This window comes from Eulemur rufifrons, chromosome 4 (genome assembly GCF_041146395.1).
Source record: "Eulemur rufifrons isolate Redbay chromosome 4, OSU_ERuf_1, whole genome shotgun sequence".
Taxonomy (NCBI): domain Eukaryota; kingdom Metazoa; phylum Chordata; class Mammalia; order Primates; family Lemuridae; genus Eulemur; species Eulemur rufifrons.
In genome coordinates, this window is record NC_090986.1 from 71,830,744 (window position 1) to 71,843,182 (window position 12,439).

A 12,439-nucleotide genomic window follows, 5' to 3' on the forward strand; every position below is an offset into this window, starting at 1 on the left:
GTACATATCAGTTCCATCATAATGTTTACATTTTAAAGTAATTAACTGCAAAATATCTAATTACCAATAAAAATTAAAATATGAAATGATATATATATGCATAATATATAATAAAGTATACTTTTAGAAATGTAACTAGTCACTTTAAAATCCTTTTAAGTCTTTATTGAAGCAACCAGGATTTATACAGCTGCTCTTTAAAGTTTTAAAAGCACAATCACTTCTTATATGATTTATAACATCTGCTTAGTCAGTCATTCAACAAATATTTACATGCAGATTATTACATCTGCAAGGAAATTACCACCCAAACAATCCATTCCACTTATTATTAAGAAAGAAATATCTTCCCATTTCCCAAACTGCTCTCCACATTTTTTGTCCCACCCCACCAACAGTGTCCAAAGTACCTTTTCCCTTCTTATCATCATTCGGTAGAACTTTTTTTAAAACCCTTTTTACTGTGAAATGTAGCACACATAGAGAAAGCATAAATGTACAACTTAATGAATTATTATAAAATGAACACCTGTAGAAACACTTTTTAGGCTAAGAAACTGCACCACATTCCCCTTCCTGATTACATCCCCAACTCCATTCCAGTAGAGACAGGCATTATCTTAGTAATAATTTCCTTACTTTTTTAAATATTTTTGCCACCACTTAATAAAAGTGGACAAGTTTTATAATATCTCAGGTTTGTTCTTTTCTTTATCATTAGGACGAGGATAATAATAATGCTTGTCATGGGATATTTTGTGAGTACTAAATGGATCAACTATGGAAAGGAATTAGAATAGTGCTTGGCCCATTTTAATTGTAAGCACTTAGTAAATGTTAGCAATAATTACTATTGTCATATAAGGCATAATGTAAGCAACGTGTTGCAAAAAACCAAATACATATGTGTGAGTTGTACATATATGATATGAATGTATTTTTTTTTTTTTTTTGAGACGGAGTCTCACTTTGTTGCCCGGGCTAGAGTGAGTGCCATGGCGTCAGCCTAGCTCACAGCAACCTCAAACTCCTGGGCTCAAGCGATCCTCCTGCCTCAGCCTCCCGAGTAGCTGGGACTACAGGCACGTGCCACCATGCCCGGCTAATTTTTTCTATATATATTTTAGTTGTCCATATAATTTCTTTCTATTTTTAGTAGAGACGGGGTCTCGTTCTTGCTTAGGCTGGTCTCGAACTCCTGACCTTGAGCGATCCACCCGCCTCGGCCTCCCAGAGTGCTAGGATTACAGGTATGACCCACCGCGCCCGGCCGATATGAATGTATTTTTTGTGAAATAAAATACAAATAAATTTATCTAACAAATACAAAATTGAGTGAATAAAGCAAATTACAAATTATACTATTTATGTAAAAATACAGAAGATAAACAACAAATTATTTAGGAATACATATATAAATAGCAAAATAGTAAAGCATAGTAAAAACTAAAAGAAAAGAAATAATAAACATAAAAGTTTGGATGGGGTTATTTCTACAGCAGGGACTGGAAAGAAGATATGACCACAGACGGGCACATACAGGCTCATTGGTAATGTTCTATTTCGTAAGTTTGGCTATATTTCTATGAGTTTCATTTTATATTTATAGTCATATTATAAATATTTATGTGTGTAATTTTGCATTTTTTATTTATGATGTATTCAAAATAAATCTCTGAAACAACTATAATTTGAAGCACCTATGTGTATTCATGTGTACACTCATGTTTCTATGAGCAGAGAAAAAGAAGTAAAAGGATATATAAGACTGGAAGCACCAGCTACTTGGGGGAGTATTAATTTTTTATTCATAGACCTTTATATTATTTTACTTGCTACATGAACATGTATTACCTACACTATGGTATTTTTAATATATCTAAATGTTTTACAGTGAATCATAGATAATAATTTAAGAGATAAAAGTGTTAAAAGTCAGAGTCAAAGCAAAACGATCCTACTTCTCAAGTTGAGTCCCTATAACATGAATAATAGTTCTATGAAAGCTAGTGTAGTGCAATTAACTTTACAGTGTCCTTAAAAGAAAGCATTTTAGTTCAAAATAGTACTGAAAAAAACTATGTAATTCAAGTCAGAACCTCACATTCTACTAAGTAACAAAATTAATTTCAAAGGATTAAAATGTTAAAGTAAAAGAAAAATTAAACCATTAAGAAAAATAAATGTTCTTCAACTCTCGTCACTTTTCTTTACAAAGTATTTATTGGTTCTCTTCCCTTCCCTCTCCTTGAGGTAGCCTGAGCAAGTGAAACTTCAGGCAGCCAGTGTCCTGAAGAGGCAGCAGAGGAGGCCAAGGAGACACCTGGGGGCTAACAGAGCCAGGAAGGCAACTAAGTCTGGCAGGACCCTCAGAGTCGGGGCCAAGGAGACAGTAGAAGCCAGTAGGGTAGACAGCGCCACATAAACAACTGGGACTGAGGAAGCAGCAAGGACCGTTCAGAGTCACAGCTGAGGAGATGATCAGAGAGGACTGACAATGTTAAAGCTGAGAAGGTGATGGTATGTGTGTCAAAACATTGGTTTTATAAAGTGGAATAAGAATACACATAAATATACTAAAAACTATGGGAGCCAGATTACTCATTATCAAAGAAGAAAGCCACAAGTTTAAAAAATTTGAGACAGGTTAAGTCATGTGGTTTTGGATTGGAATTGAAGACATCAGCATGAACTCATGATTTTAATATGGATAGATCAGTGTGGATGTATACACATTTATATACACATTATACATATAAACATATTTTCTAGATCTGTCCAACAAGAGTACCCAGAAGTAATGACAACCAAAGAGTAATAAGAACAACTAATATCCAGATCTTGGTTTCTAAAAACCATATTCATCAGCAAACCAGGGCTCTTTGAAAAACATGGCCAGTTCCAGGGCTGGGACAAGGAATAATCCAAGAACAACTTGTGCTAGAAAGTAAGAAAATACTAAAAAAGTAAAGACATTTGTCCTAAAGATCCAAGAATCTATGTGAAGGGTCCTACTGGCCAAATCTTTAGCTTCAAAATGAATAATGATACAACTCAGGAGAGACAAATACAGCCTTTGGGATAAATCCATCATTCCACCTGGTTTTGCAAGTTTCCTTGGAACAAACAATACACATTCATTTATATACTATCTGTGGTTATTTCTGCAATAAAATGACAGAGTTCATTACTTGCAACAGAGACCTTCAGGTTCCCTAAGCCTAACATACTTACTTACTGGCCCTTTGCAAAGAAAGTACACCAATTGTTAATAGAATATATTGAATCCATGTGTTAATATTGATATTTAAAAAATGAAAAATAAATAAATAAATGGAGGAGTAAAACAAGTTCTTCCTTACAATAGAATGGCAACTAATAAATATCTTAGAAAGCATTGTCATTTGGCAGCCATCACTGTAAAGATTAATTCCAGCAGGAGTAATCAATGAACTAAAATAAGTGAAACTTTGTTGAAGAACACAGTATTTATATACTCTCAATGTATTTCTCTACCAAACACTTATTAATTACCAAGGAGAAAACAGTAATTTTATAACAAAAAAACCTGAAAGACAACATCCTAATCAAATGTTCAAAGTTAACATCACTAATAAAAGGACAATTCAACATTATGTACCTCCCTGATGTGATATAATGAGACAGAAACAGTATGACTTCTGTGTTGTTCCTAGCAAATATGAAAAACTGGAAACATCATGAGCAAATATCTAACAAATTCAAATATAAGGGCAGTCTAAAAAATAATTTATCTGTATTCTTGAAAAATGTCAAGGTCATGAAAGACAAGGAAATAGTTAAGAGAACTATTCTACACTGAAAAACATTAAAGTGACAAGGCAATCAAGCACAACACATGATCCACCACTGAGATTCAAGGTAAAAGAAATATTTTTTTCTAGAAAGTACATAATTGGGATAATTGGTTAAATTTGAATGGTGTCTTTGTATTAGATGATAGTATTGCATTAATGCTAATTTGCTAGTTTTCATGGGTCTCTTGTGGTTATGTAACAGCATGCCTTTACCTTTCAAGAAATACATAATGAAGTATTTAGAGGTAAAAGGACATCATGTCTATGATTTATTCTCAATTGATACAGAAAAAAATATGTATATGTATGTGTGTTTATATAAACATAAAAAGAGAGAGAATAAGAGAATAATAAAGCAAATATAAAAAACTGGGAAATCTGGTAAGGGGCATATGAGAATTCTTAATGTTTTAAAATATAAATTAATATGAGTGAATATATGATTTGTTTAGAGTAGAGAAAACTCTATGATAGTGCCGTGTTTAAGAACGAGGGCTCTGAGCAGATAGTTATGATTCAAATTTTGGTGCTGTCACTTTGTAGCAATTTTCAGTTTCCTAATCTGTACAATGGAAATGATATTAAAGAGATAGCTATATAGAGATACAGTCTTATGTATGTGTGTGAATATGTCTACGTATCTATAATATAATTAGACAAATTAACATGTAGAGTGCCTAGCAGAAATTCCAACTCATGGCAAACATCCAATAAATTTTAGGTATTATAAACTTAAAAGCAATGGAAGAAGCCACAAAAAGACAAAATAAGAGATCTAAATATGAATAATTATTAAAGCCTCATCAATAAAAAAAGACATATAAGCTTATATAAATATTAATATAGTAAAATGCTATTTTTCTTATCAAAAGATTGCTATAAATCTATAATAGTGATTTATCATGAGCATGCTGAGAAAACCAGTCTAATTACACTATTGGTGAGATCATAAAATGATATGACATTCCCGAAAAAAATGAAAATATTTGTCATTAGCTTCTTTCTCAGTAATTCTAAACAAATCAAAGATGATCACCTAATTATTTAAAAATTTATAATGAAGATCACCTAATTATTTATAAAATCAAAACTTCAGAAACAATGAAAATGGTATACCCTTCTAGCTTACTATGTAGAGCTGAGAAAAAAAGTGACAAAAAATGGAGAAATGGATTAAATATCAAGTCTGTAAAAATGTTTAAATATTTTCACATATTTATGCAATAAGAAACAATTGAAAAAAACATGCCAAACTTGTAACAGTAATTATTCCTGGGGTTTGGGTCATATCCAATTTTTTTCTTTTATATTATTTTATTTTCTGTAAGTATACATTTTTGCATAATTGTAAAAACTGGCTATATTCTTAAAACAAGAAAGAAAACATAGTAAAGAATTAAATTAGTTTCCACTATACTCAGAACAAAGGGTAAATTTGGAATAAAAATAGAAACAAAGGTAACAATCTAAAAATGTTGAAAGCAACTATACTAGAATACACTGGTTATAACCAATATCATTCATCTGTTTTTAATATTATGAATGTACCTTCCTGAATTAAAAATGCATATAGGCTAAAATAAAGACAAGTGTTTATTTTTACCAGACTTTATTCCAAAATAATTTAATATTGCAAAGCTCTAAATTTCTTCTCTACTACAAACAGTTCTCCATATGCAAGTCTACTACACAAGAAAGAAAACAGTTCAGTGATAATTTCATAATCATGCACATCTGTTCACCGTAACAGTATTCATAGACTAATCACAGGCAAGTTGTAAATAGAGTAGTAGTGTTGTACTTACCTAATCCTTTAGGTGTAATGCCACTACTGTCAGCAGGATTGATGACCCAGTAGTAATATTTTAACGTGTGCATTAGCTGTAATACTGTTCCTACTCTGCGTATGGTGGTGTAGATGGTAGCAGTTCCGATAAATTCAGCAGACAAATAAGTATATAGGGAAAGTTGAACCTAATAAAGAATATAACACATCATTAAAATAAATTTAAATGTCTCAAGTGCTTATATTATAAATATATGTTCAATTCTAGAATATAACACATCATTAAAATAAATTTAAATGTCTCAAGTGCTTATATTATAAATATATGTTCGATTCTAATTTAAATGCAAATTAATAAAGGCTGAGATGACCATTTATTATGAGGTTAAAAATAACTTTTTCTTAAATATTATTTATGTTTTAAAAAGAAAATAACCTGTAATAAAAATATTCTAATAAAACTTATTATAATAAACGTAAACTAATAGCTTTTGACAATTAAATAATTTTAAATGATTCAATAATTTAATTGAAACTAACCTGATAAGATCAAAATATTTGAAAAATCAATTAGACTAAAGCCCTTAAGCAAAGTACACTTCAGTAGTTCTCAGTGTTTATATTTCTTCATAGCAACAGAACTAACATCGGTCAGCTACAGCATATTTGAAAAATATATATATTGTCATATATTCTAAATGTTTATATAATTTTAAATTTTCTTCATCTATGGCCACAGTACATAGTTGGCTTTCAGAATCTGACAACATAAGCATACAGATGGAGAGTCAAACACCTCGTTCAAAAGAGTGAACAAACTTCAGATTCGGATCTAGCCAATAATCAATAAAATGAGCCATAATATAAGAAAAATCAGAACTTAAACATTACCTAACCAAGTAAGTGGGAGATTTTAAAATTGTAAAAGACAGCTCAAAATCAAAATATTCTATCCCCAGGCATGGTGGCTCATGCCTGTAATCCCAGAACTTTGGGAGGCCAAGGCAGGTGGATTGCTTGAGGCCAGGAGTTTTAGACCAACTTGGGCCAACATAGGGAGCCCTATATCTACAAAAAATAAGAAAAAATGAACCTGGTGTGGTGGTGTGCACCTGTAGTCCCAGCTACTCTGGAAGCTGAGGCAGGAGGATTGCTTGAGCCCAGGAGGATTTTTTGTGGCTGTAGTGAGCTATGATCGCACCACTACACTACAGCCTGGGCAACAGAGTGAGACTCCATCTCAAAAGATAATAATAAATAAATAAATAAATAAAAATATCTCTCATTATTGATTTCTACTGGGATATAATAGGGCTAAATTTAGGTTTGAAAACTAGTAAGAATTTTAAGTACTACCTAGGAAAATATTTATTTATATATTTATTTTAAAACAAACATTATTTACATATAATGATATAAATTCTGCCTTCAAAATAAAAGAAATTTTACAGTCAAAATGATCAAGTGGTCATGATACAATTACTTATCTGTTCCGCTTCCTAGTCTTTCAGTAAGTGGAAAACCAAATTCTCTTCCTTGGAAAGGCATGAATCGCGCCTTACGATGTCAGAATGCAGTGTTACATAAAGCTTACTTTTAAACTATAGTTTCACTTATTTGAATACTTACATATTTAATATTTTGATCTTGGATATTACCTAACAAAATTGCCTTGGATTGACCATATAATAAACTAAAAAATCCAAATGTTTTCTATGGAATGCTTTAGATCCATAACAAAAATTTATAATATTACACTAATATGAACGAGAATAAAATCCATACCTTTGCAGGTGTATGTATCCAGATGGCTGGGTTGAATAAAATGTGATCACAAAGCTGCTTCAGCAAAGGTGCTCCATGAGATAAACCATCAAGGTATTTTGCAAAAGATAAAAACTGCTCCAAGACAGCTCTAGTTATATGAACTCTTGATGACTAAGGAAAGAAAACAGAAATTCTAGCTTGAAATATCCAGAATATCAAATGTATAATTTCTGAAATAGTACATATGAATTTTTCATATACCATCCCTAATAGTTTACATATAAAGTAAAAATTTTATATTTTTTTATTAAAATTTTAATTATATTAAGAAACCTAGAATTTTATGATACTTCTTTGAGCGATAGTTTATCTGGAGTCCTCTCTAGATCAATTAAAAATAAATAACTCAGATTAAATAATGGTACTATTAGCACAAGCTAAAGAAACAAAGTTATGAATAAGAATGTTTTCATTTCATTTCTGTAGAAATTGACAAACAAGAGATCTTAGACATAGAAACTAAAATAATATGAAATAACTATCATGAAAGTACATAAAAAGAGACATTTGGAAAGAGAAGTGCCTTCACTCAAACTGGCCCCAAACCAAAGTGAAAATAAACTGACCCTATCATAACGCTGAATCCTTCCTTGAAAGTTACAAATGAGTTCCATATTGACAAACACAGTGCATTTTGCTTAGCATAAACTTTTCTGACCTATCCATAGTTTCTGAAAAAGCAGATATGACTCTCCTGAATATACTGTCTTCATTTGGTATACACAATCCTCAGAATATTTCTGAATATTTTTTGCTTAAAATATTTCCTTGGCATTTTCTTCTCGATAAGTATACCCTCCTTGGATATCTTATGCTTCTTCATCTTTATATAACACCACCTCTATGCTGAGTGCTCCCGTCAAGAATTTTCAACTGCCATCACCATATACCTATTAACAATGGTATTTAGATAAATAATAGACCGTCCAAATTCAAACCAAAAATTCAAACCAAAGCTGCACTGTCCAATACAGTAGCCACTAGCTCTCTGTTGCAACTGAGCACTTGAACTGTTGCTAGTCAAAGGTGAGAAGTGCTGTAAGTATGTACCCACTGGACCTTTACACCTCAGAATGAAAAAAAAGAATGTAAAAAAATCTTATTCTTTTTTTATTGAATATAAATTGAAATGATAATATTCTAGATATACTAGGTTAAATAAAATACATTAAAATTAATTTCACCCGTAACTTTTTACTAGAAAATTTTAAATTCCATATGAGGCTTGTATTATAATGGGACAATACTACCCTGGAATATAATTTCAGATAAAAATGCTCTTTATAAAAGCTGATAATTAAAACTCAAAGGTCAAAAAATGTCTATTCCTATGAAAATCTTTTCTTTCTCATCTAGTGATCCTTCCTGTAGTATCGCTTTCCTTCTAATCATAGGATAAAGAATTCCTATCACTCAACCCTGAAGTATACATTAACATCACACCTTTCTCCCATTTTTCACTGACTGAAGTCCAAATATTAGTATAAGATAATCCAGATCTAAAAGGAACAAAATTTTCTTACCAATTTTTACCTCCTATATAATTTATCTACATTCCTCATGCTTATAACAAGGGCAACTGAAAAAATTTGATTATACATAAGAAGTCACAAACTCAAATGATTGCAAATAGTTAACAACACTGTGTGAAGTAGAGTCAGAGACAGTGAAGAGCAGTGAGAACTGCTCCAGGTACTAAAAGGGAAAAAAATTCAAAACCAAACAGGTCTTTGTTGAGCCAAATGAAATATTTCTTTAGGCCAATCTCAGCCACAGAACACCAGTTTGCTTCATCTGATTTCTCTATCACGCTGCCCCAACTTGTAATACCCTTGCATCCCATTTCCTTTACCTTAAAGGGAGAGCTCAAGACTTTTCATCTGGTCATTTAGAAAATATACATGTTGAATACTTACTGTTTGCCAGGTACTCTCCCTGGCACTGTGGAAAGAGCAGTTAACAGAACTGGCGGGTGGTGGGGGTAGGGGGAAACCCTCCCTCACAGAACTTATATTCTAAAGGAGGAGAAGATAGGTACACACAGTTAAAAAAAAAAAAAAAAAAAAAAAGGGAAATACGTAACATGTTAAAGGTTATTAAGCTCATGGAAAAAACCACGGAGAGGTAACATTTGCAGAAGGGTGGTTAAGAAGTTTTACTAAAAAGGTGACATTTAACTGGTTTGAATTATAAGGTTAACAATGATTTTGTATTAGGATTGTGTGTTTGACAAAAATATTAATGGTGCTTAGATAAGTAATAGCCTACAAAATTCAAATCAAAGCTTACAGTATTTAACTTTACATGAAAAATTTATAAAAAGATGGAAGAAATTATCCCAGTAAATAGCTGAGTTATAGAAGGTAGGGAAACAAAGATAAATTTTCAGTAAAAAGTGGATACTCATATTTAAAGAAACTATATTGAAAAAAATACAGTACTTTAAATTTTAAAATATTTTATTCGCAGATAGGCGAATAAAATTAAAATAAGCAGTCAATGGTTATTTAAAATTTTAGCCACACCTTCACTAATTATAATTTCATATAGCTTATGTTATATATTCTATTTTTACTCAGTAGTAATGATATCAAGAACATGATCTCATACCTTCTACTCTTATGCTTAAAACTCTGAAATAGAATACAGTCAGCTCCTGTTACTAGATAAACATTCTCAGTGACCAGACTTTATCTTATAAAAATTGCCATGTGCTTATAAAGAACATTAAATGGCAACATATTAATAAAATTAGGTTGAGCATTATGAACATATTCACGTGAAGAATTCATAATTTGGAAACATGTTTCAAATTTGCTCTGTGATAGAAGCATCACATGAGGCCTTCCACATTATTAAAAAACCCTGTGCATGTTGTTTTCACATACCAATTTTAATTATAATTTTTATAATTATAATTATAATTATAAGGTTTTAATTATAAAACTGATCTTTAGGCAATATTTTTCTAAAATTGTATCTTTTTATTGGCCTAATCAAAATCCTACAAGGTGTAAAATAAATATTCTCTTCAATAGCATATTACCTTTACCTCTAAGTAGTACTTACTCCTTCTTACTTGTATTACTATTAGTTATTCAAAAATCTTTCTTTCCTGATATAAGAAAGGACATCATCTTATTTATCTTTTATCTTCCCAATCCCTACCCTAATTCCTCAGTAAATGTTTAACTGAGTTCATGTAAAAATTCAAAACCAGTATAAAAATAGGTAAGAAAAAACACAAAGAAATTAGAAAAGCATGAAAGGAGATATCCAACTCTGTTTTTAAATGTGTTTACTTTGATTGATGGCTTTAAAATATTTTTTCTATTTTCGTATTGGCTTTCATTTCCTCAAGTAAAGCTACTTTAAAAGAGATTTGTATTTGGGTAATTTATAGTTGTAAATCTGTAAATTTTAGACAAAAACACAGTGAGAATCTCACAGAAAATATAAGTTCTGGAATTTGAACTACATGACATTACTTTTCTGTGGTGACAGAATACATAATTTTTAAGAAGACCTATGTGTGACTTGAATAACCATATTTGAAAATGGAATCTGAGAAGTTAGAAAAGACAAATATAGTATCCATTCCAGAATTAACTAAACCAAATAGGAGTAATGGATGTTATATGGAGAAATTACTATTCAATAAATAGAGATCTTTCCAACATTTAGAGCAGCCACAATGGAATAGGTTGCCAGAAATACTAATTTTTTATTGCAGAAACCATTCTCTCTTTCTTTCTCTCTCTCTCTCCATATATATATATATATATATATGTATACATATACACACATACACAAACACACACACATATACACATACACACACATATATATCACATATGATTTTACATTAAATAAACTCTGTAAAATTATTTTAATTGGTATAGGTCCATCATGAAGTAGTTGATCCTCAATATCCATTCCACTCCTCCCAGAACTCCAAGGTTGAGCTCCAAATAGCCCAATCCAAGCTTATTAATAATCTGTTGCTGTTTTGGTGGGGTGGTAGGAGAGGTGGTAGGCAATGATAAGTTCAGAAATTCAACATCGAAGTTTGGCAATCGCATAGCAACAATTGTTGGTTCAAAGGGAAGCCAGGACCTAAACTAACCAATCAAATTAGGAGGATCTTGCTCAGTAATTGGGAGAAAAGAACTCTCTCTCTACTGAATATGAAGGTCTATAGTACTAAACCCCCAGCAGCTGTCCTGTGACCACAAAGGAGATCAGCATTAGTATAAAATCATCACTGTAATTGGTACAGCAGAGATACAGACAAAACCTGAGTCTGTTGACATTACTGAGACTCAGATAACCCAACCCTGAAACACAACTTACCATATATGTTATGTTGGCTCTCCAACCTTCCCTGTCCTATTTCTATGCTTGGGACACTCCTTTGCCTACTGGGTTCCAATTAGGTTTGACTAGTTGGAGACAGCAGCAGGAAATTAAAGACAGGAAGAAAATGAAGCTGGGACATTTATTTTTCTGGCTTCATCCCTTCAAATCAGTACACTGTATTCCTTTATTAAAGCCCACGCTCCCGTCAGGTACCCTTCTCTCACAGCTAGAGTAAGTTTCTCTTTGAGTTATACCAAACACTTACTCCCTTCATCTCTTCAAACCTTGCTGAGTTCCCTTAACAATGCTCAATACTTTTTAAATAGCCTTTCATTAAACTCTTCTCAATAACCCAGATTGAGTATGCCATCTGTTTCCTGCCAAGAATGATTGATAAGCCACCAATCACAAGACTTTCAGTTACACTAGCTTGTATATTTCCTTAATGTTGAAGCTCCTTTGAATCAAATTTTCTATTAACTACAACCTAAAATATCCTATTGAATACATTAGATAACCTGTAAATTTTCTGCAAGCTCATATTCTGGCAAAATAAAACAAAAACACTTTAAACTTTTTTCATGCAATAGTCTAAAGGTGATTTTAAAAAAGATCTCTCATTAGACCACTT

The 12,439-nt window shown here is 31.6% G+C and overlaps 1 protein-coding gene across 4 annotated transcripts in view; it reads right to left on the reverse strand.

The window, feature by feature from the left end:
• Positions 1-12,439, reverse strand: part of NBEA (neurobeachin) — a 563,351-nt gene that overhangs the window by 442,214 nt on the left and 108,698 nt on the right. For all 4 annotated transcript variants that reach the window (XM_069467350.1, XM_069467354.1, XM_069467352.1 and 1 more), the window contains exons 12-13: positions 7,408-7,560; positions 5,642-5,810 (exon numbers count right to left, since the gene is read on the reverse strand). In XM_069467350.1, coding sequence (XP_069323451.1) covers positions 5,642-5,810; positions 7,408-7,560 — 322 coding nt within the window. The remainder of the gene's footprint in view (positions 1-5,641; positions 5,811-7,407; positions 7,561-12,439) is intronic.